At 33.8% G+C, this 13,724-nt stretch overlaps 1 protein-coding gene across 1 annotated transcript in view; it reads left to right on the top strand.

The window, feature by feature from the left end:
• Nucleotides 1-13,724, top strand: part of ATR (ATR serine/threonine kinase) — a 55,009-nt gene that overhangs the window by 20,651 nt on the left and 20,634 nt on the right. Inside the window, exons 16-29 of the mRNA XM_015821099.1 lie at nt 600-794; nt 1,184-1,369; nt 2,770-2,862; nt 3,913-4,043; nt 4,192-4,335; nt 4,822-4,915; nt 5,716-5,841; nt 7,750-7,956; nt 8,273-8,386; nt 9,060-9,175; nt 9,906-10,026; nt 10,160-10,297; nt 11,681-11,888; nt 12,842-13,020. Coding sequence (XP_015676585.1) covers nt 600-794; nt 1,184-1,369; nt 2,770-2,862; nt 3,913-4,043; nt 4,192-4,335; nt 4,822-4,915; nt 5,716-5,841; nt 7,750-7,956; nt 8,273-8,386; nt 9,060-9,175; nt 9,906-10,026; nt 10,160-10,297; nt 11,681-11,888; nt 12,842-13,020 — 2,052 coding nt within the window. The remainder of the gene's footprint in view (nt 1-599; nt 795-1,183; nt 1,370-2,769; nt 2,863-3,912; nt 4,044-4,191; nt 4,336-4,821; nt 4,916-5,715; nt 5,842-7,749; nt 7,957-8,272; nt 8,387-9,059; nt 9,176-9,905; nt 10,027-10,159; nt 10,298-11,680; nt 11,889-12,841; nt 13,021-13,724) is intronic.

Below are 13,724 nucleotides of genomic sequence, written 5' to 3'. Positions count from 1 at the left end.
ATGTCTCAGTGGAGCATAGCAAATGAAAAGTGTTGAGTTAGGACAGAAACATGTAGTCTAATTGGTAATGATAATGTGGATGTAATTTAAAATAATAACTATTCAAAATTTTCTTCACTGCTGATAAATAGTGGTCTAAATCGGAGTGACCTTTTTCATTTTGGTTTCCTCTAATGGGAGAGCCAGTCTGATGTAGTGGTTAAGGGAATAGGCTAGAAACTGGGAGAGTGTGAGTGCTAGACTGACCTTAGGCACAAAACCAGTTGGGTAACTTTACTCCAGTCACACTCTATGAGCCCTAGGAAGAAGGTAGTGGCAAAGTACATCTGGAAGTCTTGTCAACAAAACCTGTCCAGACAGTTGCCAAGAATCAAGACAGACGTGAAGACATGTGCACACAAAACTCAGCCCTCAGTATTGTGATCTTCATTAGTTATGGTGGCTAGAGATGATGAGATTTGCACTCTGCAATATGTATAAAGTTGGGTTAGAATGATTTAGCATTGTCATTTTGAATTAGAAGGAGTAAACCTACATGTATACTTTTACTTACATGAAGGTATAACATTAAAAAAACAGCCATTTCTTTATTTTTTCAGCGGATTCTTCAAGTGCTTTTGCCTGACCTTGCGGCCAAGGCTAGTCCTGCAGCCTCTGTACTTATCCGAATGATAGCAAAACAACTAAATGTAAACCGCAGAGAGATCCTCATTAACAATTTCAAGTACATCTTCTCTCATTTAGTTTGTTTCTGTAGTAAGGATGAGCTGGAGCGAGCACTTCATTATCTTAAGGTAAGGTTAAACTTTATAGAAGAAAGTTCAGAACAGTAAGAGTGATCGTGTTTTAGAATGTGTTGAAAATTGAATAAATGGCATGGAGCGTCACTGAAATCAAGATCTTTTTTAAAATAAACCTAATCTTCAAGAAAAGAGCCAAGTCTTAATCATCAATCTCTGTTTCTTTTGGTTACAGAACAAAAACTAATTTACAGATTAGGTTTTTCCACTGAGAATATTATAAGCATTTATTTTCTCCCTTTAAAAACAATGGTGTTTTCATTTAGCAAATTGGCTCACCTCTATTTGCAATAATGGGAATTGCTGTACTGTAATATTTTTATGTTGTGCGCATGCTTGTATAATGTTCAAACCAATACATTTTTCCCCATGGTGTTTTATAGAATGAAACAGAGATAGAACTGGGAAGTTTGCTGAGACAGGATTTTCAAGGATTGCATAATGAATTATTGCTCCGATTAGGGGAGCACTATCAGCAGGTCTTCAATGGATTATCAATTCTAGCTTCATTTGCTTCGAATGATGACCCATACCAAGGACCAAAGGGCATCACGTCTTCTGAACAAATGGTAAGTAGCAGTACTAATTTCTAGTTTCTTCTGTTCTCCTAAGAGAGAAAGGAATCGTTCTTGTAACCTTTGTAGGAGGAGAACCATGTTAATCTATGGTGGCAAACAAATAGGAGTCTGGTAGCACTCTTTCTGACTAACAGATATTTATGTATTTATATATGTTATAAACATTTGTAACTCAGTTAACTATATCTCATTACTATGATGCATTGCCTTCTTCAGAAGAGGTGTCTTTCAAACGCCTTATGATCTTTCGTGAAAAACAGAAAAAATGAACTTACAGATCTGTGGTTTTTATGATTAGATCAGGTAGATTATAGAAAGAAGAGTCATAATATAACTTCAGAGAAAAGAGATAAATCTATACTTATAACTGATCTAAAGAAGATTGGAAGCCACTTCTTTTTCTTTTATATTTTTCTTATGTCTTTTCTCTTTTTTTGCACTTTAGTTTTCTCTTTTATTTCTTCCTTTCTGTTTTTTTCCTTTCTTCACTTAACAATTTAGCTTGTATTAATTTGTACTCTTGTTTTTAAAACTTTCAGTTATATTTAAAAAAGAGAGGTCACTTTCATGAATTAAAATTATGAGTATGTGGTGGTCATGTGTGTGACAGTGTGATGTGTGACTAATCAGATAGGGAGTAGAGATCATTATTTATTAGTCACAATTGGGACCAGCAACTCAATTGTTAAGTGAAGCAGTTGCTAACTGAAACAGTGACGGTGCTTATGATCTTACTTCAGGTTTCCTTTGTTTTACGGACCTGTAAAGGTTACAAATGGAAGGATTGGTCGTAAAGTTACTTTTCATGACTGTTGTAACTATAAATGAACATTAAATGAGGCAGTTGCTAAACAAAGACTACCTGCAATTTGTTCTGAATGTAGCCTGATTATGTTTTTGCAAGCATTAACTAACTGATAAACCTAGACCAACACTTTTAAAAGCTCTGTTGGAATTGTATATTCAGCTCACCTTCCTTTAAGCTCTTGGAGCAGAGAGATAAATTAGCTTAGGTATTTTTACCTGACTTCCATACTTCTTCTTGGAGGGAGAGAAGGAATTTCTCCATTTTTACACAGCATGTATCCTGTGCAGCATTTTTCAGTTAGATGATGTATCCTGGTGGTCAATGTATCTAAAAAATACCATAAAAGATATACACTGTTTTCTAAAGTAAATCATGAGAACTGGTACTGCTCTTATTACTGAAGTAATTTTTTTATCCATCATCAGTCAGGATGAGGCTGAAAGGAAATAAAAATATTTTACCTCGTTTTGTAGTTTAGACTAAATGCAACTTACACATAGGATTAAGTATGTTGCCAGATATTATTAGTACTGTATGTTTAAATATTTTAATATCTCAGAATATATGTTTTATTGCTATCTAGGCTGATTATTTACAACCAAAATTGCTAGGCATTTTGGCCTTTTTCAACATGCAATTGTTGAGCTCTAGTATTGGAATTGAAGATAAGAAAATGGTGAGTAAATCCTTTGTTGAAAACAAAATAGGCCCGAGTATTTTTTTTCCTTAGCAATGAAATCCTTGTGAGGGAATGCCTGAAGATGTATTTTCTTTCTGACTACTCTGGTTAATATTAATGAGGTTGGGACAAATCCTAGAGTTCTTTATTTTTATTTTTGCAATTTCATTTGCTTTTGGTAATGTAAAAAAAGCCTTACTCGTGTGTATATTCATAATTTCTGATTATTATAAAAATGAGTCCTAAGTAGCTGACACACTACATTGGCTATGAACCCAACCTCTAGTGCATGCAAAGAATATATAATCTTGGTAAAAATTAAAGTCTGGTTAAAATAGGTAAAAAGCTTGACTATGTGTAAAGGACCAGTTTGAATTTATAGAGAGAAGCTGGGGTTTTTTTTTTTAACTCCCTTGTGGATTAGGGGGGGAAAAAAGCAGTGCTATGTTTTCCATAGCTAGTCCTGACATCCCAATCCTGTTGTTCAGCTTAAAGGATTGTTAACTTAGAGATTTTAAAATTAGTTAATTATTCAATTTCTATAGCTACCCATCTCACTCACCTTAGTGACTTGGGGCAGTTCACAACAGTTAAAACAACATCCAGATATGGGTTATAACAAAATCATCAATGAAACCACATTAAAACAAAAGTATAATCAGCAGCTAAGGCAATCACTATTTCATATCTGACTTGGTCATTGGAGAAGCCCTCCATTACTACAGATTCCCAAGTCTCATGGCAAATCCATGTCTTCAGGTAAGCAGGATCAGAGCCAATTTACGCTCTGGGGGAATAATGTTTAAAAGCAGGCATCATGGCAGAAATGTTTCTCTTCCTGGCTTCAAATGAGGCTCTTTTGTAGTCATGTCTTGGAGTATGCCTCTCCTGCTGAACTTGATGGGGTGGTTACATGTAACCAGGAGAGACAATACCTCAAATAATATAGTCCCAGTCTATATAGGGCTTTATAGGTCATTATCAGCACCTCAGCTGAACCCCGAATTTGACTCTTGTATCACAGTAACCTGTTTTTCTCAACTGTAGGCTTTAAACAGTTTGATGGCTTTAATGAAGCTTATGGGCCCTAAACATATAACCGCAGTGAGAGTGAAGATGATGACAACACTAAGGACAGGGCTGAGATATAAAGATGATTTCCCACAACTGTGTTGTAGGTAAGAAAACTACTAAAATTTTGATTTATTACTGCCTCTCCTTATATATAAGATTAAAAAGAATTATTGTGATACACCTGGCTTATGGCTGATTTTGAAATGTCTACTTGATGAAAAATATAATGCTATGTTGCTTTTTATGTTTTAGGGCTTGGGATTGCTTTGTACGATGCTTGGATCAAAGTCATCTTGGGTCTCTTTTGAGTAATGTGATAGTAGCTCTCTTGCCCCTCATACATATTCAACAAAAAGAAACAGCAGCAATTTTCTATTTTCTTATAGTTGAGAACAGGTAACAAAATATTTTAAGTGTATAACTATCTTTCTGGGATTACACAAAAGCTTCTCAAGATATAAATGTAATAAATAATATTGCAAAATTGTCTTCCTCAGTTTCAAATTCCATTAACGATATACCATAAATCCCCCAAATTTCCCAATATAGAAATTTTACAATCATCAATGTATGTTTCCCTGTAGTAGCAGTTTCTTTTTCTCTCTTCTAATGTTTCTTTCGTAACACATATTTCCCTCAGATGAGAGAGGAAAAGAGAAGATTATTTTCTGAGAATGTGTGTGTTATAGTATTCCTTAATAAATCGCACATTGCTATGGGTTTGAATAAAGGCAGACTGTCTAAAAGCCCAGGCTGCAACTTTTACAAAATTAAAAATATATTCTTGATCATTTCCAATTTATGCGTATTTAATTATATTGTGCATGCTTTAAAATGTATTTTATTTTATTTAACAGTATTTGTTATTTTTTTATTGGTTAGAGATGCAGTCCAAGACTTCTTACATGAAATTTATTTTTTACCTGATCATCCAGAATTGAAAGAAATCCAAATAGTTCTTCAGGAATATAGAAAGGTATTACTTTTTCTATATTTTGAATGAATCTTTGAAAATAACATGAATTACTAGGCATTTGATGCTGACAGAATAAATTTTTTCCTGCATATCATTTAGTAACTCTGGTATTCATCCTACTTACATTTAGTTAATTCTTTTCATTAAAAATTATTAAATGGGAAACTACCCTACAATTATCTTTTATATCCTGAATGCATGGAAGTCCACATATCCTTTTTTAGTCCTTTGTTCCTCTGTCGAAAAAAAGGAAAAAGGTAAACTGCCTTATTTCTATGCTACAAGCTGACATTGATTTGATGGCATATTAATTAGCTGCTTTAAATTCCTAAAAGATATATAAGATAGAAAGCTCACCAACAAATGGTCCAATTGTTTTAATTCAGTAGATTACTTGATTTCTTGTATTAAATACTTCTGGTATAAATATTAAGGCTATATAGTGCTTCAAATTTGAGGCAAAAAATACTTTGGGCGTGTGGAGATGTAAATGTACTATGTGCCTTTAACTCCTTAAAGTAGCCATCCCCTTTTGCAGAATCACACAGCCATTTTCAGTAGCTGTTTTATGAATCTGAAGAAATATGATTTGGTTTGAAGTGCTGTATGTAAATACTATGTTCATGTATTCTGAAGTACCATTTAGCCAAATTAAGCACTACACAACCTTATGCTTTTTAAACATCCTCTAAATTTGCAAGTTGTGTGTTAGCACTTTTTTATAAATGCAAATATATTTTGATATATGTATCCCGCAAAATAAAGAACTTAATGAAAGTTACAATCATCTTTCCATACAGGAAACTTCTAGGATCACAGACTTACAAACAGTGTTACAGCTCTCCATGAAAGCTATCCAACATGAAAATGTAGATGTTCGGATCCATGCTCTCACCAGTCTAAAGGAAACATTATATAAAAACCAAGTATGTAAAGCTGTGGAACTCAAAGTCATGCTGAAATATTATATTCACTTAACTCCTAATAAGCCTCCTGAAGTTAGCTCTGCTTTTGATAAACATATATAATTATGTACCTCAAATAATCTAATACAATTTGATTCAGAGACTGTTCAAAAATTATGACAGCATAGAAAAAGTAGGTTATAGCCGGTCCTCAAAATTATGGCTGTTGTAGCATCCCTGCAATCATGTAATCATCATTTGTAATCCTCACAGCCAGCGTCCAACAAGCAGTGTCAAATGGCAAAGCCAGTAGTAAATCACAAATCATGGTCACAAATCATGGTCACAAAATGTTTTATTTAGCAGTAGAGTTGGTGTTCATAATTGCAATTGTTAAGTGAGGACTTCCTGTATCCCAAAACAGTTTTATGAATATAAATACACTTAATAATTTTTACATCTCATTACTTCTCACTACCAGAAACATGTACTCATAATGACTTATTTTTGGCCAGTTACAACGTTAAATAGGTGGTTTCATTCTGGCAGTTTACAGTTTGATCTAGACACGGAAGACAAAATCTCATAAGTTTTGCTGTGATTTTTTTTCTTATAATTAACAACAAAATTAATGAGTTTCTTACCCTTTGTATTAACACAAACTATTTTTTTAAAGTTTTAGGTTATGTAAGAATGTCATCCCTCTGAAACAGCTAAATTGCATTTTTTCTATTTTAATTCTTGATTCTTACTTACTTAAAATAGAGGTACTTCTGTGTTACAATTGTTTTAAAGCACTTGTTTCCATCTTCTTGCAATTAATTGTTACTCTTTTGTCAGCATTGCCGAAAAAAGGAGAGCTGAGGATCCTATCTTAATAATCGCTGATTCATATAGTTGAAAGTCATGTCCATATGGTTTCTCAAATTCTACCTAAAAGTCCCCATATTGTTCCACTGAGGCAGGGATTAATTGTATAAAGCTCTTCTGTTCTTAGTTCCTCTCTTTTCCTTTTTCAGTATCTTAGAAAATGATTTGAGAATTTGGATTTGCCAATTGTTGGTTTCCAACTTTACCTTTTTGTGCCAGCAGTCAGTAATGGGGATTTGAAATGGTCTAGATTATCAAGAGACATAGATTCCTGTCTTGGAATAGTGACAAGATATGATGTATTTCCTTGCGTGATTTGTATTGTTTGCTAAAGGCAAGGAAAAAAGTGTCACGGAAGGCAGAGGTGAACTCGGTGCATGGTGGTGAAACTATATGAGAGAGAGAGAGAGAGCATATTTCAGGGTCAGAGTCATGCATCACATGCAGAAGGATTCCTGGCATTTTAAATTAAAAATATTCGCAGAAACAGATAATAAAAAATCCACCTAAAATCCTAAAGTGATACTGTCAGTCAAATTAAACAGTTTTTTGGAAATGGAAATAGTTCCACGTTCCATTTTTTACAGCATCTTAGAGACAACCAATTCAATAGAAGCAAAGCAAAGATAAAATAAATTCTGTTATTTCACCTTCTGAATAAATAAAACTGCCATGAAATAAAAATCTTGTCATTGAGTAGTGCATTCTGATAAAATCTTTTTCTATGGTATGCCTGGATAAGAAAGTAGCTTTCAAGAAAGGATGGAATTTTTTTTTCAACAAGGCAACATTTCTCTCTCTTATAGCTTCACTACTATGTACCAAGTTCACCTTTCCCTTCCATGACACTTTTCCCCTCCCTTTATATCCCCCTTATTTATCCCAGGACTACTTTATAATATGCCCCTAAATTGGCTGTTCTATTTCATTCCTACATTTCATATTAATGTTTTAATGCTGTATCATTTGAAACAATAACAAAATAATGGTAATTCAATGAAAGCTAACAGATGTTTGTGGACATAATTTATTAACTCTTTTTTTCTTTCTCTTTTCTAGGAAACACTGATAAAATATTCAACGGACAGTGAAACTGTTGAGCCAATTGTTTCTCAACTGGTAACAGTCCTCCTGATTGGCTGTCAGGATGTGAATTCTCATGTACGGTTACTCTCTGGGGAGTGTTTAGGAGAATTGGGAGCTATAGATCCTGGCAGATTGGATTTCTCAATGAGTGACAACCAAGGAAAAGGACTTCTGTTTGTGGTAAGTAATTCTAACATTCAAATTTTTAATGCTGGTAAGTCTGCCATTTTATATAAGAAAAAAATGCGAAAATTTATAGTTATACATAATTTACTTGTCTCAGTGCTCCCTTACTATTTAAGCATCCATTTGACACAAGAATGCTAGAGAGATTGTTCTGATTTTCATTTAGTCTGATCACTGAACAAGTATAGATTTTGCTGAAAATCATTGTGTGCACCACTATTATTGGGAGTTCCAGCTCATTTTCTTTTAAAATAGCATTTACACTTGGATAGTAAGAATAAGAATATTAACATAAGACATTTGCTTTAAGGCGGGTGTAGAAGATTCAAATTTTGCATATGGATTACTCATGGAATTGACAAGAGCATTCCTTGCTTATGCTGACAATGTCCGAGCTCAAGATTCTGCGTCATATGCAATTCAGGTGAGGATATTTTCTTTTCTAGTATTCTGTTAATTTATTATTTATTGAATAACATTTAAAAATTCAAAAACAAATTCAGTTTTCTTTTCAATACCATTGTGTCAGAAAACCACAGTAAACCAGAATTCTAAAGAATGGTACTGCTGCTTCTTAGTTACTCATTCAAAAACCGAAGAACTCCCAAGTCCTTTGCCTATTGTTCTTCCTTATGGGCAAATAAATCATTTTGAAGAATAATTTTCTTAGCAAGATTATAGTCATAGATTGTTGTTTGATCTTGGTGATTATAATTTGTTCAGATGTTTGGAGCACTGTCTTGCCAATAGAGTCAGAATTTGGTGGGAACATTTTCACTGGGCTAATAAGCCTCAACAGGTAGCAGGTCTAACCAACTTTGGCTATTTAGAATGTTAAGCAAGATTGGTTTTAGATAATGCTTGGGTGAAAGATCAGCAGGGAATTCCAGGATTAGGATGGACAAAGAAGTCAAGCATGTATCCTGGAAAAAATAAATAGTGCACTATTTCCTGCTAAGAAAACTGCACATGTGTTTGTATGGGTAGCATGTGTCACGTTTGACTCAAAGGAGACTTTTCAGTCGGTGATTAATCAGCAATGGAATTTTTCATTTTTATAATTCTTAAAAATAATTAAATTAATTTTGTTTTTTAAGGAACTGCTATCTATCTATAATTGTAATGAGATGTCTACTGATGAAGCAGGCACAGCACTTTGGAAAATGTTTCCAGAACATATTCAGGAAATATTGGAATCTCATTTAAAAACACGGTATCAAAAATAAATTTAGTGTTTTTAATTCAACTTTTTAAAAAAAAATCAAAGTATTGTTAAGTACATCTTTTCTCTATTTTCTACCTAAAGAAAATTGCACAACACATCTGAATTACACAGTTGAACAAGCCAGCAGACAATTCCCAATATTAGCTTATATCAAATTATATATTATGTAAATGTTAAGATAGGGATACTTTTTGTACTGATTTTAAGTGGAATTAGAAATTAAGTAAATTTAAGTAACCCATACATTTTTTTACGATATTACAAGCAGTCCTGTTTTATGTATGTTGGTTCACATATTGTGCTCAGTCATTTAATATAACTTAACAGCACTTCAGTGAGCAGTTTCAGCTGCCATCATTTTAAGAAAGATTCTAATAAACTAAAACCAGGGAAAACAGTAAGGATGATCAAAACTCAAAGCCACATTGTATGAAAAGGTATGAGAAGAAGCAGATTGGTTAATTTTATTAAAATATAACTAAATTCGATATTTGATATTACACAAATATATCCCATCAGAGACTTCAAGACCTGTCTTGAATCACATTCAAGTGCAAGTGGACTGGTTAGAAAAATGCAGATTTCAATGGAGTATTAGACACGTTTTTCTAACAAGAGTAGTTTAAGGTCAAGTAGTGATGCTAGAATGTTGGTTGATTGTCCTTTTGTTTATCATAAAGTAATGTAATTTAACAAATTCTGGAAATTCCATTTACAGATACAAGAGTTCTCAAAAGGCTATATATTGGTCTAAAATGAAGAAGCCAATTTACTTAAGTAAATTAGGCAAAAACTTTGCAGAATGGTCAGCAAGCTGGGCTGGCTATCTAATAACAAAGGTAGGAACAATAACCAATAATTCAGTTAGATGCTCTGTATAAGATTTATTGTCTATCAACTTTCATCAGCTGTGCCAGCCTTATACATTTTTCCTCTCAAAATTTTATATTCAAACTATTCTCTTTGTTCCAGGTGCGACATGATCTTGCCAGTAAGGTTTTTAATTGCTGCAGTATTATTATGAAGAATGACTTTAAAGTGACTATCTATCTTCTTCCTCACATTCTTGTTTATGTCCTTTTGGGATGCAATCAGGAAGATCAACAAGAGGTGAGAATCCTCTGACTTGTATCCCCTATTAAAGAGGCATTGTAATTGCACTCATTTGCTATTACACCAACCCAATATATCTCTAAATTGCTCACCTTAATTCTATGTTCAGAACATCATATATTCGAGCTATTATTGCAGAGAAAAAGAGAGTGTTACGCGTAGTCCTCGACTTAACAACCATTCATTTAGTGGCTATTTGAAGTCAGAACAGCATTGAAAAAAAGACTTATGACCAGTTTTCACACTTAAGACCATTGCAGCATCTGCATGGTCACATAATTAAAATTTGGGTGCTTAGCAACTAGCATGTATTTACGACAGTACCACTGTCCTGGGGGTCACACGATCACCATTTGTAACCTTCCCAGCCGGCTTCCAACAAGCAAAGTGAATGGGCTACATTTGCTTAATGATTGCATAATTCATTTAATAACTACAGTGATTCGCTTAACAATTGCCTTGCTTGGCAACAGAAATTTTGGGCTCAATTGTGGTCGTAAGTCAAGGGTTAGGGTTAGGATTAGGGTAGTTGACTGCAAAACTGAAAGTAGGATAACTTTGCCTTGGTAACTATTCTCAGCATACCATTGTATTTGAATCAGTGTGAAGTGTTCTGAACAATACTTCAAAATCTCCTTCTCATTTCTGAACCAGACATGTTTGCAAATTCATATATAGCAATAAACCATAACAGTGTTATTTAATGTGATACTCATTACATTAATAAGGTGGCTTGCAACAGCAGAAAAGGATTACAAACAAATTCTGTTTCATTTGTTTTTTTAAAAAGTATACGTTTAGGATAAGTTGTGAGTAGTGATGGGATTATACTGTATCACTATTAGTGTGGACAGGACTGAAATATCTGCTAGTTTGCATTTTTTTTGTTTTAGTGAGGTAAAGAGTTACAAGAGATTTTAAAATTACTTTTATTTGTTAAAAGCAAAACAATAGATCACCAAAATTCAGTGATTTGCCATTGAATATTGCCTATACAACCTTAAAGGGTTCCAAGTGCTGCAAAAATAAGTTTAGATGGAATGGGTTATCCACTCTTGCTTTAGAGTCTGGAACTTTGTTATGGTTATATTCTGAGGTCCTAAAAAACTGGAAAGCACATCGGGGGGCGGGGGGCAAGTAAGGATGGTTTGTCTTGGTGAGCTTTTGAATGAGGTGGAAGTGCACAATATAGTATTGTCATGAAACACTGAATAAGCTTCTACTTCTGTCTTTTTTAAAATATTGTATCATTTTTATACTTAAGGAACTGCAGAGAAGTGTTTCACATTTCTCACGGTGCTAATTAGCTGTTTTTCTAGTTTGAGCCAGCTTGAATAATAATCTAAATTCCAAAAAAAATTAAAATATCATGCTGTCTAGGTTTATGCAGAAATCATGGCTGTTTTGAAAAATGATGACACCTGCACAAGACGATGTGAAGACAGTGCGTCTGATCTAAGTCATTTAAGCACCCAGACAGTGTTTTCTATGCTTGATCATCTAATACAGTGGGCCAGGTATAAATTTCAAAAACTGAGTGTTGAAAAAGCTGCTGGCAAGTCAAATAAAGATCTTAAGGAATTATCAGGTTGGCATTCTCCCTTGCTTCAGCTGAATTACCTCTGATTTATGTCTGTTTTTAATTGCTTTTGAAGGAATTTCATTATTTAGCCATAAGCATAAAAATACAGGATGTCTTGAAGCTATAATAAGGAAGAAAAAATATTTTAAACAAGAATTCCTTTTATAAGTAAATGTAAGAAATTACCAACATTCTCAGTTATTCTGAAGTCATATAAGCCTTTGTTAAAGAATTTTATCTCACCACCTGATGAAAGCAGAAGAAAAGGATTTCTTTAGTCAATATTGATTTAACAGAACGAGAAAATGTTCAATAAATATTGAACATTTTATAAAGATCCACAAACCTTTATTCACCACTATATAATATGCATTGCATGCAGATACTAGCTCAACCTGCAGTCCATGAGCCACATGCAGCCCCACAAGATCATAAACTTTTCACATTATTATGTGATTTATATACATTAACTATATTATACATTTTGTATGCGGCCCAAGAGAATTCCTTTTCTCTCAATCTGGCCCAGGCAAGCCAAAAGTTTAGACACCCCCCTCCCATGCACTAGCCATATCTTTGCAAGGACACATTAACTATAACATCTCAGAGATAAGTTTTGTAATGTATTTATAAAGCACCTTTTAAAATGTTTGGTGCAGTCTGCATATACGCAGTCCAAAATTTAAGAATAGATTAGAAAATAAATTAAAATTCCAGCAAGACCCTTGAGAGGAAAAAAAAACACATTTTATGAGACTTTCTTGTGAGCACTGCTGTGGAGGGAGGCAGGATGCTAGTGGGGAGCTGTTCCAGTTGAAAAGGGCCAGTTGGTTTCTGATGCCAACTGTAATGAGTGATCTGTTTTGTGCAACATTTTACGTGCCTCATTCTTACAGCACTTAAGGTTGGCATTTTGAAAGATGAAGTTTGACGTGCCCTTTTAAAACTCTTATTTATAGCATCAAATGAGGAATATGAAGAATATCAAAACGTTGCTCACTTTCTTGACCTCATACCCCAGGACACCTTGGCTGCGGCTTCTTTTCGTTCGAAAGCTTACACCAGAGCAGTAATGCACTTTGAATCATTCATCATAGAAAAGAAGCAAGACATCCAAAAGCATCTTGGATTTCTTCAGGTTTAATACTTTGTTTTAAAATAGAATAAAATTCAATTTCTGTGTTTTATTGTGTCATTTCCCCCATTTTATTATACTAGGGCTTTATTTGGATACCATAGTTGCTATTTCTCCCCCCCAACTAATAATGCCCTCATTTGATAAAATAAAAACTTAAAATTAGATGTCATCTATATATAATTTTATATAAGGTGTTTTAAAATGATAGCATGATAGCAGTGTTCCAATATCTCAGGGGCTACCACAAAGAAGAGGCAGTCAAGCTATTTTCCAAAGCACCTGAAGGCAGGACAAGAAGCAACGGATGGAAACTAACCAAAGAGAGAAGCAACCTAGAACTAAGGAGAAATTTTTTGACAGTTAGAACAATTAATCAGTGGAACAACCTGCCTCCAGAAGCTGTGAATGCTTCAACACTGGAAGTTTTTAAGAAGAGACTGGACAGCCATTTGTCTGAAATGGTATATGGTTTCCTGCCTGAGCAGGGGGTCGGACTTGATGACCTCCAAGGTCCCTTCCAACTTTATTATTATTATTATTAAAAGAAGAAAGTTGAAATCAGATTTCTTAAGTCATATGATTGGGGAAAGGAAAGTTACATTTTCAGTACTGATATGTAATTTACTCAGAAACAGAACAAAAAGAAAAGAAAAATGAAGTGTTTCTTAAAATTAGTAATACATTAAAATTGTAGAAGGAATCTT

The sequence above is a fragment of the Protobothrops mucrosquamatus genome, unplaced genomic scaffold (assembly GCF_001527695.2).
Source record: "Protobothrops mucrosquamatus isolate PMUCROS unplaced genomic scaffold, P.Mucros_1.0 scaffold1251, whole genome shotgun sequence".
NCBI classification, from domain to species: Eukaryota; Metazoa; Chordata; class Lepidosauria; order Squamata; family Viperidae; genus Protobothrops; species Protobothrops mucrosquamatus.
This window is presented reverse-complemented; position numbering and strand designations above follow the sequence as displayed.